At 40.7% G+C, this 19,966-nt stretch overlaps 2 protein-coding genes across 2 annotated transcripts in view; one reads left to right on the top strand and one right to left on the bottom strand.

The window, feature by feature from the left end:
- EDNRA (endothelin receptor type A) overlaps positions 1-12,008 on the top strand; it is a 62,314-nt gene extending 50,306 nt beyond the window's left edge. The window contains exons 5-8 of the mRNA XM_032464583.1: positions 2,629-2,781; positions 6,978-7,111; positions 7,543-7,651; positions 9,470-12,008. Of these exons, the coding sequence (XP_032320474.1) occupies positions 2,629-2,781; positions 6,978-7,111; positions 7,543-7,651; positions 9,470-9,610 (537 nt within the window). The 3' untranslated portion in view covers positions 9,611-12,008. The remainder of the gene's footprint in view (positions 1-2,628; positions 2,782-6,977; positions 7,112-7,542; positions 7,652-9,469) is intronic.
- TTC29 (tetratricopeptide repeat domain 29) overlaps positions 1-19,966 on the bottom strand; it is a 724,023-nt gene that overhangs the window by 660,087 nt on the left and 43,970 nt on the right. The window lies entirely within an intron of this gene.

Here is a 19,966-nt window from a genome sequence, read left to right on the forward strand (position 1 = left end):
ACTGGCAACCTTAAAATTAAGGTCTTCTGCTTATCTGCTGACTATTTTAGATAAGCCACAGTGAAAAACAAAGTAGACAGCAGGAGGCTATCAGAATTTGGACAGTGTGAATGAGCAGTCTAGGTACCCTGTCTAAGCCGTTAGAGAGAAGAGGCTTGATGTAAGAAGGACCTTACTAACCCTTCCAGGTGGACAAAATGAAATGGGTTTCTTCATCAGGACTGTGTCTCCTTTCTAGCAGTGAAGCTCAGAGTGGCCACCCTTCAGGCAGGGGGCACCTAGAGCATTGCAGTAAAGGGTATGAGTTTGCACTGATGAGTTTTAAAATTTCATTCTAAGTCTAAAGTTTTAGGATTCTCTTTCCCCTCCTATTCTCTTTTTTTGATTCTCCCTTTTTCTGCCCTTTCCTTCTCAACTTTGTGCTAACCTAGACTGGAGGGAGGTCCCTCCATCCCCTCATGGATGACATCAGCTCAAAAGAAATGTGTGACCCCGTTCTCTCCAGGCTTCTGCCTTGGAGGGGGCAGGGGACTCCATCCGGTCCCCTGGGGGCCAGCTTCCAGGCCCTCCGCAGCTGCTTCTGGGCAGTCTCAGCCAGCCAGAAATGCGCCCAGAAGAAGAGGGTGCAAGGACGAGAGTGCTCACAGGAGTGTCTTAAACAAAGAGAGAGTCCTTCTGATTTTTGTTTGTTTGTTTTTTTCAGTGCAGTACTAAAATCGTTCTCCAGTGTGATGGGAATAGGACAGGTTTGAATAAACCAACTTCTTTGGGAGGTCTGCACTTAACCTGAGGATAGAATTCAGGGGTCTGTGAATTTGAATGGAAAAGAAATTGCATGTTTATATTCACTAACTTCTAACTGAAATTTATCATCTCCTTCTAATATGAATGTAGACAACAAACCACAGTAGTATTTAACAGTACCATGAGTTTTTTCACTAATAGAAATAAGGCATTTTCCTACCACTATTTTGGCTGGATAATCTTGAAATATCATTTACACTCATCATTGCTTCTACATCCTGATAGTTATTAGAACCACCATTAGATTTGTCATTTAATTTGTAAATGAACACATATATTATTACATCAGAATTTTATATTTCTCCTACTCTGCTAGCTGTGCTGTAAAGTACTGGGTTTCCATTATAATCTTACACAGTTTATTTCATGCACATAAAACATGATTCTCAGAAAGGATTATAGTCTTTACCAGAAAGTCAAAGGGGGCTGGGGCATAAAAATAGTTAAGAACCCCTGCCTAGAACTTTTTTTCCTCAGGAACCATTTATAGCATATTTCAATAGACATGTTATAAATGTAGTCCACTGGGCCTCTTTTCTATATTCAGAAACTCTCCAGTTTTTCACAGAGCAGCATGACTGTGTTTTTTTTTTTTTTTTTTTTTTTTTTTTTTTTTTTACTGTGGGAACTGAGAAATTACAGGAGGCTGCATTATCCTTAGTAAATAAACAATCTGGGGAAACAGAATAAGGAAAGGAAACGCATTTCTTCCCAAGTTGGTGATTACTTTAGTGGAAGAATTTAGATATGATTTTCTAATTTCCATTTTTACTGGGTGTGAAATTTTCTGCTTTAAAAAGACATAACACTGAGTAATCCTGGTGCTTAATAAATTCTGTCCACAGGGAGATAATGTTCACTATGCCTCCAGATAAGGTACTGGGCTTCCATAGGTTCCAGGTGGGGAGTATTAAAAGCCAACGAGAAAGGGATGGTTATTGATGGCTCTGAGCGACTGGCTGGGAGGTCACATAGCAGGCATACCAGGCAAAGGGTTAACTCCCAGTTAACCAAAGCTCACAGATAAACCATTCATAACCTTCACTTTTTCCAAACAAGATAGGCACAGTAAGTACACTTTAACCCCCACAGTCAGAAGGAAACCAGGCACTAACAAAATGTTGACGCTTGCCAGTAGAGATAAATATAGATTCCGTATGTCTCAAAATCATGTCTTAGGAGCTTTGGAAGGGAATGCATTTTATTAGTTAGAGCTCTTCCATTCTGTAACTAAGGCCAACTTCAGTTTATTAAAAGTCTTGTAATAACCTTTCATGAAAAAGAATATGAAAATGAATGTATGTATGTACATGCATGACTGGGACATTGTACTATACACCAGAAACTGACACATTGTAACTGACTATAGTTCAATTTTAAAAAATAAATAAAATAAATAATTAAAAAAATTTTTAAAGTATCTTTGTTACCATAAATTTTCTAAAGTGATTTCTTTGTGTGCTATCATAAAGCCAGGATAATGTCTGGAGTTTCCAATTTAGTTGAGGGTTTTTTTAAATTAAACAAAACAAAGCTAGATTTTTCTTTTATTTTATTTTTATGGGGAGAGGTAGTTAGGTTTGTTTGTTTGTTTAACGGAGGTACTGGGGATTGAACCCAGGACCTTGTGCATGCTAAGCAGGCACTCTACCACTGAGTTTTAGTTGAGTTTTGAGCACCCCCCTCCCCAGCCCATTACCACAACCAAAGAGCATGTATATACAAATGTATCTGCAAGCACGAAGATGCTGCAGCCACCAGCAGCTCTGCACAGCTAATATTCGGTATATCGCCCTCCTTTTCTCCCTTCTCTTCTCTTTACAGTTCTACCAAGATGTAAAAGATTGGTGGCTCTTCGGGTTCTACTTCTGCATGCCCCTGGTGTGCACCGCAATCTTCTACACCCTCATGACTTGTGAGATGTTAAACAGGAGGAATGGCAGCCTGAGAATTGCCCTCAGTGAACATCTGAAACAGGTAAACCCAATAAGGGTCACGACAACCTGGCCAACACTGGTTTGTCCTTAACAGCACAAGGCATACAAATACTCTATTTCACAGATGTAGCCTGATTTCCTAAGAAGAAAAACACTGTCTTGTTTGTATGTCTTGTTTTCTTTATAGTTAGAGTATTTGGAGTTTCTTTTGTGAAGCAGAGATCCTACCTGTGAAACTGGTGGTCCTGGGGGCAGTGCCCTGATAGAAAGGAACGATTCATTTATTTTGCCAAAAGTCTATTGAATATGTGCGTTTGTGTTTAGTAGTACGTTGAACTGGATTTGGAACGGTGTCAGGACAAAAAAAGAAGCATGTGACTCTCTCCCCTGGCAGGCTTTGCAGTGCTGTTGTGGAAATAACACAAACATGAAACAACTGGAAGACAGAATCACAGGGTGAGGTAAAAGTGGCCTGTGCTATAGAAAGCCAAGGGGGACCTGAGATAAAGTCGTGGAGAAACTGTTCATGGATGAGGGGCACTGAACTGTTCATGGAGGATAAATGGGTTCTACGGGGAGGAAGAAGAGGATGGAGGGCACTTCAGGTGGGAGGATAGGAGTCTGGCTAGAATGTGGCATGGACACCACATGTTTGGGGAGTGGGAAAAAGAAATGGACCTCATTAGAGCAACACCTAAGGTAAGACTCATGATAGGAAACAGGACTGCATAAGAAGTCACATTTTGGAGGGCCCAAAGTTCTAGAAGAAATTTGAACGTGTCAATAGGAGGCTGTTGGTCTCGCCCGGGCAACAAACAGAACAGATAAGCCGTGACGCTTATACTTGCTGGCTCTGTGACGTTGCACAAATTACTTAACCACTCTGAGCTTCTAGTTCTTCACAAAGTGTATGTAATAAGACCTGCACCTTTCTGTACAAATACTAATTCAATTTTGAGTCTTAAACATTTTAAATAAAATGTAGTATATAATAATATATCAAGGGGATTACCTAATGCATGGACAGTGACCAACAGAACCCAACTCACAGGTAATACTTTTAAAAAAATGTTGATATATATGAATTCAAAGAGTGAAGCCAAGACTGCAGGTGAGTTCTCAGTCTCCATAGAGAAGTATCTAAGGATGCTCAACCACACAAAAGTTCACGTGAGCCTGGACATCTGCCCTGTATCACTACCGTACACAAGCATCATTCTTCATCAGCAACTCTTCTCAACTAGTGTGCTGGGTTTTCTGATCTTCCGCTCCCTATCTGTAAATTGGGCATAATAATATATGAATCAGTATTATTATGAGAATCAAAGGAGTTAATGTGCATACACATACTTTATAAATCTAACATGTTCTACAAATGGTAGCTATTATCTCTTATTAAAATTTAACAGGAAATTATATTGAGAAACTTTTGTCTAACATTGTCCAGGCATAAATGTTTCAAGCACCCCAGATGTGAGACATATTAAGCCATTGTACTTCTCATGCCTGCGGTGGAGGTAACTAATTGGAATAGATTTGTGGATAACAGTATTTTTAAATATTGGATTTTTGCATTTGCAGCACGATAGAGCCTGGTTATGCTCTAAGTGGTAACTGTACTGAAAATAATTGAAATAGGGGTTGGGAGCAGTAATAATATGGTGCTGTGTCACATTTTCATAGCATTTTTTAAGTTTTCAAAGAGCATTTCCATTTCATTTTGGTATTTGATCCCTTGTCCAATCAACCAACCTGTGAGATAAGCTGGATGGACATGACCCTTATGATATAGATGGTTAAGAGATCAATTTGGGAGTTTGAGATTTGCAAGTGTTAGCCATTATATATTAAAAAATAGATTTAAAAAAAATTTCTTCTGTACAGCACAGGGAACTATATTCAATATCTTGTAATAACCTTTAATGAAAAAGAATATGAAAAGGAATATACGTATGTATATGCATGACTGGGACATTGTGCTGTACAGCAGAAACTGACACATTGTAACTGACTGTACTTCAATTAAAAAAAGAGAGAGACTGGCTCAACTAAATGGAGGTTAGAACCCAAGACTTGGTCCCCATGCAGTAGACGTGCCCTTGTGTCACACTCAGAGCTGGAGCAGGTTCTAACAGCAGGAGAACCTGGCGGGAAGGCCTTCAGGGGGGATGGCAGCGGAGTCAGCTCAGCGTGAAAAGGCCCTGCCACCCTTGTCTAGTCTCCCTGTATGGCTCTTGGTCTTGCTTCTTGTGTGTTTTCTTGCATTTCTCTTCAGTATTCTGACAATACCTTTTACCGATTCGGGATTGTGTTTGGATGCTTGGTAGCAGAAAACCCAGAACAACATGGAGTAGACCACACAGGCGTTTATCTTTCTCCCACAGCAAAAAGTTCAGATGTCATTGGCTCAGTGGTCAAGGGACACAGAAGTCAGAGTTCTGCCACAGTGCTAACCTTTCCTTTACTAGCGGAAGACGGCAGCTACAGCTCTACCCTTATGCCTGATTTCCAGGCAGGAGGAAGGGGAAGAACACAGAACACATTAGTGTGTATGCACCAAAGAGGTACCCCCCACTTTTCAGTAGTCTTTCCAGAAACCCCTCCACAACAATTTCTACTGAGTCTAATGGGTCAGGACCATATCAGGTGGCCAGGCAGACAATGAGGCCAGGCTCCCCTGCTGCCACAACAAAATCAAGGATCTGATTAATAGTAAGGATAGAAGAATGGATATTGGTTAACCAAATACCAGCCTGTCATGGCAACATATTAATATTACCTTTTAAAAAGTTATCCTCTTTGAGGATGTGCTCAGGGAACATAACCTCTCCCCTGGTGCCTTGTTTTTCTGGGCGCACCGTCTTTCTGTGTACACGAAACAGCCCTTTAAAATGATCCCCCATTCCTGCAGATTAATAAATAAAGGAATCCTTTATTTCTCTTGATTTCAGTTTATGCATTCTCTGAAGCTAGCTAGCTGGCTAACTGTGAAAGATTAAAGAACCCCCAATTCTTTGGGCTAGAGCAGCAATTTGTGACAATTGCCCTGAAATCTTTTTAAACAGCTCCATTAATCATGTGAGTTTGTTGTAGGCTTCCCATATTTAATGCTGTATGCTTCGAGTTGAACCAGCATCACCCTTCCAAACCCTGTTTTCAATCAGTTTTATTTTGACATGAACTGATTCCTGTTACAGACAAGTTGCATTTTAGGTTCCCCATTGGGCTTCCAAACGCATCCCCTGTAAGACTTGTGTACAATGCACACTGGTTGCAGATAATTCCTAACCTACAGTTTTGCTGATCCTGTGCAGACCCAAAACCATGTAAACCTGCCATTGGAGTCAGTCCAGGATCAACACATCCCAGGTTTCCTAATCGTTACGGCTGATAATCCTTTACCCTCATCCCTCTATTTGCAAACAATGTATCTTTGGAAACGACATGTCATTAATGAAAGAATTTTAAAAGCAAAAAAAATCCCAGTGCCAGCTTTCTCTAGGATCAAGAAATGGAGAAAGCACATCGTTCTTCCTTTTTCTTTTCTGTTCCCTGCTCCTGTTTTCCAAACGTCTTTGTAGATTTGTCTATTTTCATTTATGCTAGGTTCCATCATGAACTGCCTTACCACCATTAAAGCTGGTGAGTGACCTGCTGTTGAGGCTTTTGGCTAACCCTTTCCTCCATATGTTCAACACACACACACAGACTCAGCCACAGTTTTGGCTCAACTCAGCCAGTTCCCACGTCTGCCCACCATCGAATCTCTGTCCTGGCCCTAAGGACCAGCCATCCTTATTGGCAGCTGCCCAAAAGAATCACTTAGCAACTCCTTGCTTAGAAAGTTGGATTCCAAATCTTGAAGAGATGGAGGCATGGTCAGGCAGGCTATTCTGGGTCTCCTTTTTCTTTTTTTTTTTCTTTGTGTGTGTGTGTGTCTTCTTTTTTTTTTTTTTTTAAATTGAAGTACAGTCAGTGACAATGTGTCAGTGTCTGCTGTACAGCACAATGTCCCAGTCATGCATACACATACATATATTTCTTTTCATATTCGTTTTCATTAAAGGTTATTACAAGATATTGAATATAGTTCCCTGTGCTGTACAAAAGAAACCTGTTTTTCTGGGTCTTCTTTGAGTTATTCTTTCCCAGGTGACTTCTTCCCTTTGTGTAGCTCTTTCCTCTAAGAGAAAAACATTAAATTTATGGTGCTTTTTTTTCCCCACTTTCCTTTAGCGTCGAGAAGTGGCAAAAACAGTGTTCTGCTTGGTTGTGATTTTCGCTCTGTGCTGGTTTCCTCTTCATTTAAGTCGTATTTTGAAGAAAACCGTGTATGATGAGATGGACAAGAACCGATGTGAATTACTTAGGTACAATCTTACGTACTTAGGAGGAAATTGGAGTTTCTCTGATTTTCACATTTACAATGCTTTTACAAAACCCTCTAGTCTACTTTCTCGTTAACCCTGAAAATTAAAACTGCAAAGTTGATTTATTTTTCTTTAGCTGCCATAGCCCATAACCAATCCAAAAATTTGTGCAAGCCATGTTAGTCATTTTGCCACTTCCCTCTTGAGTCTGTGCAGAAAGGTTTGAGTTAACCAAGTGGTGGGTATATCTGTAAATGTTCTGCAAAACTTAAATTGCCATTTAAACAAAGACTTTTTAAAAAAATTTCTGCCTGCCACCTATAAGAAATGGCTTCTGGGCAAGAAAAATGCTTATTCTAGAGATAAGTGCTAGTGAGCAGATTTTAAAACATTATGTTCTAATTTATATACTCTGTTTTCTTTTTCTCCAGTTTCTTGCTGCTCATGGATTACATCGGTATTAACCTGGCAACCATGAACTCATGTATAAATCCAATAGCTCTTTATTTTGTGAGCAAGAAATTTAAAAATTGTTTCCAGGTAAGACGTTTTGCAAATACATTTTAAACACAACCAGAGGAGTCTATGAAGTAGCCAACAGGCATGGCTAATTCCCGCTGTAAATATCACTTTCCTCAGCTGTACTTTTCAGCAGACAAGTGAGAATCACATTTTGTTACCCAGAAAGAGGGTCAAATTGTCAGCATAACAGAAAAGCAGTATCTATTCAGACAACAACATATTCAGAGGTTAAAATAAAAAGAACTACCTTAATAACATGCCAGCTTAGTACCGTGCTTTAAAAAGAAATACTCCAATTTGAGCTCTAGGCCAAGAGAATAGATAAAACCTACTGATGCCTTCCATTATCTTAGACTTTAACCACAATCTCAATAAAACATAAATTTGTTATTAAGATAGCACTCGATAAATGTGATTTAATAGGATATTTAATAATAGCCTTTTCAAGGAATGTGAATGCTTATGGCTCTGGAAATCTGAACTAATGTAACTTTTTAAATTTAATTTGAAATCAGTTTCCTACTGTTGGTCAAACCTTCTTGTAGCTAAGTCAACCCATGTCCTCCCAAAGCTCCAAGTTTGTCTTATTGAACTGTAAGCTTTCCAGTTCCTGGAATGATTTTGGCAAAAAGTTAATCCTAACTGGATGCTGTTATCTTTGACCAAGATGTTTAACTCCACCTTATAGTACATATTAGGAAGAATAGCATAGAGTTCAAGGTGCAGGATCTGGAAGCAAACCATATTATATTGATTTACGTCATAGTTCTGCACTTGCTAGCTGTCTAACCTGGGTCTGAGTGGTACCCCTCCTGCTCCCTCAGTTTGCTCATCTGTAAAAATCAGATGATCACTGTATCTGTCTCATAAGCAGAATGCAGTGGGCTGGTATTTGTTAAGTGCTTGAGACAATAGAAAGTGCTCAGTATGAGTTTATAATTATTATTAGGGATAGAGAAGAGAGGAAAAACCCAGTGACTGCCCTTGTGGAACTTAAAATCTGAAAGGAAACAGACACATCTTAACCAGTGAATCATAGAAATAGGTGAAACTTGGTATGGAAGTTCCAGCTGCCATGTTTTTGAAGTCTACTTGATAATTTTTACAAGTCATGAGATACTGTAAGAAAGATTCTGGCCTAAGAAAGATCGACTAAAATACAGGTCATAACTAATACATTATGTAATCTGGAGTTAATGTGAGTTGCAAATTAGTTTACATATGAATTAGAGGGGGAGGGAAAATCAAGGTGCAAACTCTCTGAAATTAAACACATTTTTGACCGATCTCCATAAAAAAGGCAGCATACCCAGGGGAAAGAGTCCAGTAGGGAGAGTCTTGGGTTCTAAGTTCAGTCCTGCCTCCTATAATCCTTTCTAAGTCTCTCCGTCCTCATTCATAAAATGAGGAAAAGAGCACTTACCCTATAGAGCTGTTAGGAGCATCAGATGAGGTGCCCAATGCAGAGAGCCACGCAGCACAGCATGTGTTGTAGCCACGGTGTGCAACAATGAAAGTCAGCCGCCCACCCCACCCTTCCCACCCACACCCACACCCACCCCAAGTCACAGAACCCTCTCCCTCTGGCCAACAGTGCCTTCCCTTCCTCTTTGACTCTGAATAAATTAAAACAGGAAACAAGGGATCTGTTGCTCTGCACTTGAGTGGACAGTTGAACTTCTACCTAGAGATTACAAACTCCCTACTCTAGATTACTGCTGAGCCTCACGTCTGACCTCAAATGCCTGTGGACAGTTACCCCTTGTTGGTGGGCCTGTGTCCTGCTGGGAACAGGTTGGTGGTCTCATCTTGATGAGAGTCTGTTCCTTCTCCCAGTCTTGCCTCTGCTGCTGCTGTTACCAGTCTAAAAGTCTGATGACCTCGGTCCCCATGAATGGAACAAGCATCCAATGGAAGAACCATGAACAAAACAACCATAACACAGAGAGGAGCAGCCATAAGGACAGTATCAACTGAATACCTTAAGGAACATTAATCAATATTCCTTCACATCCAATGGAAGGAAAAAAGACAAATCACACAGACAGCAACTGCATCTCCAGAAATCTCATCTTCCATCCTTCTCCCATGACTCAGTCCCACCCACCGGAAAAACGCTTTCCAAAACATTGAAGGGTTGACTGGTTTATACCCACAAATTCAACGAATCTTACTTCTTTAATTTATCTAATTTACATATTTTGCATGTTATATTCAGCCCTAAAAGATGGTGGGAGTTGTCAGGGGGAAAGGAGATTGTTCAGCTACACCAGAAGGATATTTACTACCTTCACATGGAAATAGAGTTTTTGAGTACATGGCCAGATTTCATGGCCATTCTGTAGAATATTCAATAAGAACTGGTCACCAGGAAGAGTTTAGAGATTATGACAAGGTTTTCTATTTTTAAAGGAATTTTTTTTTTGGCCAAATACAGTATGGATTTAAGTCACCTTTATTTGAAATGTCATTCAGTGCCAGTAGTTTTTAACTGCATAGAAGCCTAAAAATGATTATTTGAGATATTTACACATATTTTGCCCCCCAAAAAAGGAAGAGGTAAAACAGACTTCAGGTGAGCAATTAGGTTAATGTTTTTTGTATCACTGGCTTATTTTTAAAACGTAAAGTCTCAAGCTACAACAAATACAGGAACTTAAGGCACAGACTGATATCCACATGTGGCAGTTTGATAGCAGCTATGCAAAGAATTTTTAAGAACCTACGTTTTCTTTTTTTTTTTTTAATGGTGTTTCATTATTGGAGATCTTGTGCATATTTTTATGTTAAATTTCAAAATAATGTTTGAATCAAATAGTTCTATTTTTCATAAGCCCAATTTTTTAATGAAAACATTTTATGTAAAATCAATACCATGTACTAAAACGTTAATGTATGTGTCATTTAACTAGGCTTAAGACTTTCAGTGCAATGCATTGAAGTCTAAAGCACACCTAGGAGAGAAGGACTGAGTAGTCTTAGAAGGTTTGGACATTTTCATCGAGATTTTTTTTGATAATGGTAACATGTGTATGTGTGTATACATACCTATGTACATGTATACATGTCACCTGACGGGCTCTTGATTGCTCTTAAAATGTTAACCGACAGTAAGACTTTTTTGGCCATTTTCTTTTCCACATAGGAGTATACAAAACATAATTTCAAAGCAGCCAGCTGAGTTTATCATGTCAGTGAAATATAATTACCCCCAAGTGACACCATGAACTGAAGGTTCCTCACGGCCCTGGGTTTCCAGTATGAAGCTAAGCACCTCCCCCGCCCCCTCTCCACACATGAGTATCATTTCAAAAGGCCCACAGTGACTTCTGCTGGGCCTTTCCCACAATGTTTACAGACTGTGAGTACAGCAGAAAACCTTTTACTGTGTGTATATAAATATATATGTAAACAACTGTCCATTTCTTTCAGCCAGTTTTTCTGTGACTGTTTCTATGGAATGTATTTGTGTGTGTGATGTATGCATGTTGTGGGATACTGTGCATGGACTTTGTGTAATCTCATAGCCATGCCCTGTAGTTGTGCCAAAGCACACACTCTGAGTGGAATCTCGGTGGTTGTTCCTCACAACCAGCCTCAGTCAGTTTTAATCTATCTGAGTTCCTCAGTCTTGTGACCATGTTACCATTACAAATGGAATGTGGGAGGCAACATGAAAAAGGACAAGCCATGGGGTGACAATGGGGTTTTGTTTGTTTGGTTCGTTGGTTGGTTGGTTGGATGGTTGGTTTGAAAAAAGCAGTCTTTGGAGTTGTATTTTTTTCCTGTGCTGGAACAAAGGTCATTAAACTTTGAAGCATTACATTGGCCCAATCCTCCGCTCAACGTGGTGATAAGGTTGACAAGTGGGCAGATGTTTCTACTGGACTTCATCAGAAAGATGACTGATGATAAGGTAGCTAAGCTGACTCCTTGGGCTGTAGTCTAGTGCAGTCATGTATGAAATGATGTCAGGTTCCAGCGATCCAATTGCAGGGCCCCTTTATGTGTTAGCAGTCAAATCTCATTACTCCACTGGTGCATCACATGCAGTGATATATATCTATAATATAAGCCATAGGTTCACACCATTTTGTCTAGACAATTGTCTTTTTTTTTTTAAGATGCTTTGTCTCTTGCATATGAAAAAATGCATTTTACAAGTTCAGAAAGTCATAGATTTCTGAATAACCGTACAGGCTTCCATGTGCATTTTATTTATGGACCAGTAAGTAACCATGGTTTACTAGTAGGAATAGTTCCAATTTCTACCTTTATCACATTTTTCCAAGTAAATCTGTAGAAATGAGCCAGAAGCCAAGGCCCTGCATTGGCAGTGGCCCACAAGTATAAAATAAAAGTTTACAGAAGCCTTGCAAGTGTGTCTTCATTTGTACATAGTTATATCTAGAAAGTATTCGTTACACAGTGCCTGTTGCAAACCTCTCCCTGGTACTGAACAGGCAAGCAGTTTTTACTTTCAAACAGATATTTCCCAACTGTACTTTCTTCTCAGCCTTCTTTGTTGTCTTGAACACTTAAACCTCTCATTCATTCCTTCATTCACCTTTCCTGTAAATTTTACTAAGCATCTACTATGCAGCAGGAATTCTTCTAGGTACTGGGGATATAGCAGGGAACAATACAAGCTAAGTTCCTGCTCTCCTGGAGCTTGTATTCCAGAGGAAGGACTTGTACAATAAACAATGGCAGTCAGTAAACAATATGTCAGGTGGATACCTGCAGGAAAGACTCATCTTTATCCAACTTGACATCCCAACTGGATGGCTAGCAAATATACTATATCTAAAACTAAGCTCCTGGTATCCCTCTAACCTTTGCTGCCATCATATTCTTCTGCTAATTTATTAGTCCAGGTTCTCCAGAGAAACAGAAGCAATATAAAAGATAGATATAAGAGATTTATTTTGAGAATTGGCCCATGTGATCATGGAGGCAGAGATATGTATGCAATGATCTGCCATCTATAAGACTGGAGAGCCAGGGAAGCCAGTGATATAATGCAGTCCAAGTCCTAATGCCTGAAAACCAGGGGAGCTGATGGTATAACCCCCAGTTTTGAGGCCAAAATCCTGAGAACCATCGACAGCTCACTGGTGTCAGTCCCAGAATCCAAAGGTCCAAGACCCAGGAGGACCAGTGTCCACAGGGAGGAGAAGATGGATGTCCCAGCTCAGGAAGAGACAGAACTCATTCTTCCTCCTCCATATTGTCCCTCTACTGATGGATGATGATGGTGCCCCCCACCGGGGAGAGGAGATCTGCTGTAGACAGTCTCCTGGTTCAAATGCTAATCTCTCCCAGAAAGACCTTCATAGACACATCTACAGATAACATCTTAACTAGACATCTCTGGGTGTCCCTTCGCCCAGACAAGTTACACATAAAACTAACCATCACAGGTCAGTTAAACACAGTCCATCCTTTGAGTGGTCAGGGCAGAAACCTTAAAGTCACTTCCTACTTCTTTCTTTCACAGCTTATGCCCAACACCTCAGTAAGTCCTGATGGCCTCAGCTTCAGAATATCTCCAGGATCTGACCACTTCTGTCTCTACCTCCCTTTTCTGAGCCACCAGCGTCTCTTGCCAGGGTAACTGCAACAGGCCCTCTTGTTTCCACCTTTGGAAACACCATACTCAAACTGGAGCTTGTTTCTCTACCTCATAAATGGTCTAAAGGTGTTCACATTTCCAAGCGAGGCTGGTTAGCATCGCCTGGGGAATTTTCTAAGAACAACTAAAGAAAGAAAGAGCCCTTTTCCACTGTGGTGAGAGAGGCTGTGAGCCAGGGAGGTGCGGGCCACCATGGTGTGGGCGTTATGAAGAAAGTCAGTCTAGGGTGTAACAAAGATGAGAAAATAGCATTTAAGATCCTGGATCTAGTTTTCCCTGGTGCTCTCCTGTGGCTTGAGTAAGCAAATCAACACATTTACCTTTGTGCTCACGCTAGTTAAATTTGGTTTTCCATTGCTTACAATTCACATAGTCTAGGAAGATCTCATCAAAGATATTTTGATTTCTCTTGTCATTGTTTAAATTAATGGACTCGGTTTTTTAGAGTAGTTTTAGGTTTACAAAAAAAAATTGATTGGAAAGTAGAGATTTCCCACATGCCCTCTTTTCCCCTCATTCCTCACAAACAGTTCCTCCTATCTTCCCCTTGTATTAGTGTGGGATATTTGAGGAACCAATATTGATATAATATTATTAACCAAAGTCCATAAGTTTACATGAGGGTTCACTCTTTGTGTTGTACATTCAATGGGTTTTGACAAATGGAGAGTGACAGTTATCCACCATTACAGTATCATTCAGATAGATTCACTGCCCTAAAAATACCATGTTCCACCTTTTCTTCCCTACCCTCCAACCCTTAATTTATCTTTTCACTCAACACAGATGTAGCAAACACCCACCATATTACACCATGCTCGTTGCTGGGAACATGAAACCAGATGTATAAATAAACACATGTACTGAAGTGCTTGGTGGTGACTCAGTAGCCGTCAGCACAGGGGACAGGAATGGCACAGAGACAACAGTAGTCAAAATTCTTTAAACTTCAGCTGGTGACACCAGTAAACACAGAGCAAGGACTCTTACTTCAACAATCCTTATCATTTTAGTGAGTATAATTATGTTACTGCTCTGAGAACGGCGTTACAATAAGCATTATAGTGTTGTCTCTATATTGGGAGCTTTTTTTAAGTCTGTAAATACATGTTATTCTCCATCCAAAAATAAGCCTATCCAGGAAATTTTAAATTATTTCAGTAATGAAACAAATGGGAGATTAAGTCCAGCAGATAGCCAAGACAAATGTGAATCTTTTACTAGCCTATTAACTCTACTGTTATTTTTAATAGTATTATTAGTCCACAATATAGTATTAAACACTGTGCGTGTGTGGAGTGAAGAAAATGCACTGTCAGCCTTCCCAGACCTCTCCAAGCCTGAATCTGAATCTGCAGTTCTTTTTGTTTGTAACATAACCTGGCACGGTACTGCATTTATTGATTTTTCTCCATACTCCAAACAAGCAAAGTTAAAGCAAGGCACAGCCCACCATATGCAGTCGATTCTTTCTGAAATTCCAGTTGGGTCTTCCCATTGTAAAACCCTAGTGGTTTTGTTTTGTTTTGTTTTTAAAATAATCCTGCATTGGAGAAGCTGCTATCACACTCTCCTTTAAGTAGTAACAAAGACAAACCAGTGTCTATATCTGGTCAGCACTGACACTCCGACTTTTTTGTTTCTAAAACTGAGAGGAGACAGGCCACAGCTCTTAGAATCAGGGAATAATCAAGAACTGGAAATTAGACTGTAACTGCAAAGCCAGGCTTTCCCCATGAAGCATGCTGGCATAGGTCACTTAACTTGATGAAGCCAAAGTCCTAATATTTCATGGGTTTCCCAAGCTTTTAGCATCTATATTATTCAGTAGATTCTGTGGTTCTTCCTAGGGGTAATAAATCAGGAATAGCAATGCCAAACCTAGATATAATCAGAGGAGTCATGGAATCTTCCCAGGGGAACATAGAGAATTCCACAGATTTTTTTCCTTTTGGCTCCTAAACCACAGCCCCTTTACCTAATTTACGTACGTGGAATTGATCATCTTTTATTTGAATTGGATTCCATGACAGTGGATACCATTGTGCTTCTGGTGTTGTGTGGCAGATGTGTTCCAGATGGGAGAGAGTAACAGACTTGCTCAGACTGCGTAATATCACATGATCAGCCAAATCGTGGGCCCCAGGGACTATGGACACAGCCCGACTCACTCCATTTACACGCAGGTTTTACAGAATTAAGCCATTTCCCCATAACCTATAGCTCGCTATTTCCCTCAGAGTGTGATCCCTGGGATTAACTACAGTTAGGTTCTTGTGTTTTTTAAAATATTCTGAAATGAGAAAATCTACTAAATGTGATCAGATAAAGGGAACCTTTGTGCCCTTTTAGGCTTTTCAGGGCAAACGTTTGTGCATGACAAAAATTTGAACTCCTGGGTCCAGTCTTTTTTCTATTTTATGAAACCTGATGGGATTAGGCTTAGATGACCCTGTTGGGAGGGACGGAATTCTGCTGACCAGCTTAAAGCCATAAAGGGCCATCACTTGGAGGGGCAGTCGGGAAGGGGGTGGAGGGTGAGGGGAAGGAGGTGACTTTCCAAAGGAAAACCCCTGAGACCTTAGAAAAGGGGAAAGGGAACAGCTGCACCAATTCCTTTCTCCATCTTTAAGGCTATATTGTCCATAAATCCTGCTCCTCCTCATTTTCTGCCTTTTCACATTTTTAGCTCAGTTGGTACCTCAATTTTTATTATTTTCTTTTTTTTTCATATTTTAGTACATTTCTTTATATATTTGCTATTTTAAAAGATATAATCACAGATACGCTCATAAACTGTTATTTTCTTTGAACATAATTTTTGCCCTTCAAATTATAAAAATAATATATAGAATATATCTATATGTTTAAAGCTCTTGCAAAACAAAACAATAATTAATGAATGATCCATGGATGCAAGGGGAGGAAATCCCTACATGTGGAGCATTTTATCAACATAAAATGTCTTACACTTAAAAATCTTACATTTGGGGGAGGGTAGAGCTCAGTGGTAGAATGCATGCTTAGCATGCACAAGGGCCTTGGGTTCAATCCCCAGAACCTCCATTAAAACAAACAAACAAACCTAATTACCTTCCCCACAAATTTTAAAACAATACAAAACAAAACAAAATCTTACATTTAATTTATCCAGTCCTTTGCTATGACAAAGAAGCTACACTGGACATCTTTGTACGAGTCCCCATGGAACATTGCATGATTTCTCTAGGAATATTAAACAGGGGTAGAATTGCTGCTAAATGACAGGGTTTTGCATAGTTAATATCACTGCGTCCTGCCAGACTGTCTCCAGAATGGCCCTTCTACTCCCTCATTTCCTCTGGGGTTTCCTCTGGGGACTGAACCTTAACAAAGCACTGACCCCCGAATCCTTGGCTCGAGATCGGCTTCTGGAAGAACCTGGCCAAAGGCAGTCCACCTTTCTATCTCACTGCTGAGCAGAAATGGCAAATTGCAGGCACTGTACACTGCATGAATGAACTCTTCAGGTAGGTCAGCTCCCAGCGACAGGGATTCAGGGAAGACTGACTTCCAGCTGGAGTCGGAGGGGTCACATCCACATTCAAGGCGAGTTATAGGTGCCAATGGGAAACGTTACTGTGTGACTTCCCTACAATTAACATGTGTTGCTCTGTAAACACCATATATATAGAAAGAGAGAAAAGCTGTCTTTGATTTTTGGTGATGGTAGTGTTACACTCTCCTCAGTTCATCCATCGTATTAATCAGGGTTCTTCAGAGAAACAGAACCAGTAGAATAGACACATATGCTATAGATAAGAGACTTATTACAGGAACTGACTTGCATGATGATGGAGGCCTAGAAGTCCCAGTCTGCCATCCACAAGCTGGGGAACCAGGAAAGCCTGTTGTATAATTCAGTCCAAGTGCAAAGGCCCTAGAATCCAGGGCCTGATTGCATGAGTCCTACTCGGAGTCTGAAGGCCTGAGGGTCAGGAGCTCCAGTGCTCCAGAGCAAGAGGAGCTGGATGTCTTGGCTGAAGTAGAGAGAACAAATTCACCCTTCCTCCATTTTTCGTTCCATTCAAGCTCTCAGGGGATTGGGTAACATCCTCCCGCACTGGTGAGAGCAATCTTCTTTATTCAGTCTGCCAAATGCTAATCTCTTTCAGAGACGCTTTCACAGACACACCAGCAATAACATTTTGCCAACTCTCTGAGAGTCCCTTAGCTCAGTTAAGTAAAAATAAAATTAACACATAAAATTAATCATCACGGTTATACAATAAATACCCGAGATAAATCAAAATCATTTTGCTACATGTGTTCTTATAGAATCTACCAGGGGAGAAATAAATTTTCAACAAGCTGGAGATACATACAACCCACATAACTGCGCCTCAAAGCCTTTATTTCACAAACATCTCTTAATCTCATAGCTGTTCCACCTTAAAGAGTCTTTCTCAGTCTTTCAAATCCATCAGTCAGGATGCCTGGGGGAGATTCAGCCCTTAAGCAGTCTGACCTGTTTACCTCCCCTTCCTCTGTGTCCATGGAGAATCTATGAAGTGGTAGGCTGTTTTCTAATTCCTCCCCCGGCACTGAGTGCTTTATTTCCAAAGTTCAACAGGCAGAAGGGAGCCTGAGTTCAATACTTCCTCCACGTTGACCCTCCTACCTCCTCTGCGGGTATTCAGCAATTGCACCATAAATTGCACGATACTTTGTGCGTGGTTGGTTGGTACAGCCATACATTATTGGTGCCAGCATCCCAGAGTCTCCATTGATGAAAAAGTAGAAAGGTCATGGGAACTTAATATTCTGCTGAACCACGAGTTGTTTCAGGCAAAATAATGGTGCAAGTTCTGACCACGCCTGGGATCACTCATCATTCCTCTGGGCTGTCCCAACACTCCAGGGAACACTGTGTGGTTACACTCAAGTCCTCTCATCTAAAATGTATGCTGTATGACGTATGATCTTACAAGCGCTTGCCTCTGTTGACTACTCAGTATGCAACAAGTAAAAGGTTGTTATTCTGATTTCAGCTTAAATGTCACTTCCTCAGAGAGACTTTCCTGACCGCACAATGTAAATTAGTCACCCACTCACTCTATAGTTTTGTTTTGTTTTAATTCTCTGCACAGCACAGATCACGAAAAGATATTTTTCCTGCTCATTTAAGTTTGTCTATTGTCTGCTCCCTCTTACTATATAAAGGACCCAGCCTACCTTGTTTGTTGTAATGTCTCCAGTGCCTGGAATAATTCTGGGTGGCACTATAGTAAGCCCCCAGTATTTTATGTTAAGTGAATTAAATCAAGGTGAAATAATAAAAAATGGCTAGGAGGCCACCTTGAGGCTACTTTTACTATAGGATGCTCAGAGAAGGCCTTTCTGGGGAGACAAGGTTTGACTTTACTTATTTATTATTATTTGGGGTTATTTATTCATTTTATTTTTAGAGGAGGTACTAGGGATCAAACCCGGGACCTTGTGCATGCTAAGCATGCACTCTACCACTTGAGCTATACCCTTCCCACCCTGGGGAGACAATTTTTGAGTTGAATCCTATCTAATGACAATTAGATAAGAGTATGGGGTTTTGATTATTATCCGGGCCTGCACATTTTTATTATTGATATGAGATTGTTCCTGTCGGGGGAAAAGGGCTTTATATCCATCAAAGAGTGACCAAAAACAAAACTATGGACTTGGCCCAAGACTTCAACAGAACAGGTTATAGGACTAACCCTAAAGAGTGGACTTAAAAGAGGTAATGAGAGAAATCATTCTCAGTGCCTCCGAGAACATTCTCCTTTTCAGTACTTCAGATTGTTTTTGTCCCTGAATACCTAAAACAAAAGTCCACAGTGGAAGACATGGTGAGAGAAGCACTCACCAGAGTGGGGAGAACACATGCTCTTCTACTGAGCAGTGGGAAAGCCTGGGGGGTGGGGGGTGCAGTATGCATGTCCCACCTCGGTTCTTTAGGGGTTCAGTGCTCCGACCCCACACTCCTAAGATTTAGCCAGTTGAGGGGTAGACTATGGAGACAGAAATCTGGCAAAGGGAGACAAGATGGAGGCATCAGACTGGTGAATTGTGCCCTATGTGGTAAAGGACCCTTATGCATTGCAGTTCCTATTGGGAACACATGAGCAGACCACCTCATAGGGTGTCTGAGGACCTAGACCAACACAGTGGCGGCAGCTAAGGACAAATAAGCAGGAACTACTTGAGAGGACTGTACTGACTATCCTCAAGTCTCCCATATTTTTTCATGTAGCATAGAAAGAATATAGAAGTGCCCGCTTGCTCCCAGAGAAGGTCATGGAAGCTAGCCAAGAGCCAAGACCAGAGCTTGCCCTGGGGTCACTAGGGAGCTGAGATGACACTAACGGCCACAGGGTAAACAGGGCAGGCCAGACAGCCAGTGGGGGACAAACCTTTCTGCAGTGGGTACAGCGAGGACAGAAGTCACCCACTGCAGAGGTGAGTATATATCTCAACAGGTGATCAACAGAAAACAGTGAGAATGACGTCACTTAGGCGGGGAGCCCTGCCCCAGAGCTATAAATAAGCTCCCCCTCACACCCAGACAGCATCTTGGGCATAAGGAGAAGGAAGGGAAACTCCTCAGGAGAGAAAGAACTCTGGGGGGGGGGGGGTGAATTTTAAATTGCTTGAATATGGGTATACAGGCACACCCATAA

Source organism: Camelus ferus, chromosome 2 (assembly GCF_009834535.1).
Source record: "Camelus ferus isolate YT-003-E chromosome 2, BCGSAC_Cfer_1.0, whole genome shotgun sequence".
In the NCBI taxonomy this organism is placed as follows: Eukaryota; Metazoa; Chordata; class Mammalia; order Artiodactyla; family Camelidae; genus Camelus; species Camelus ferus.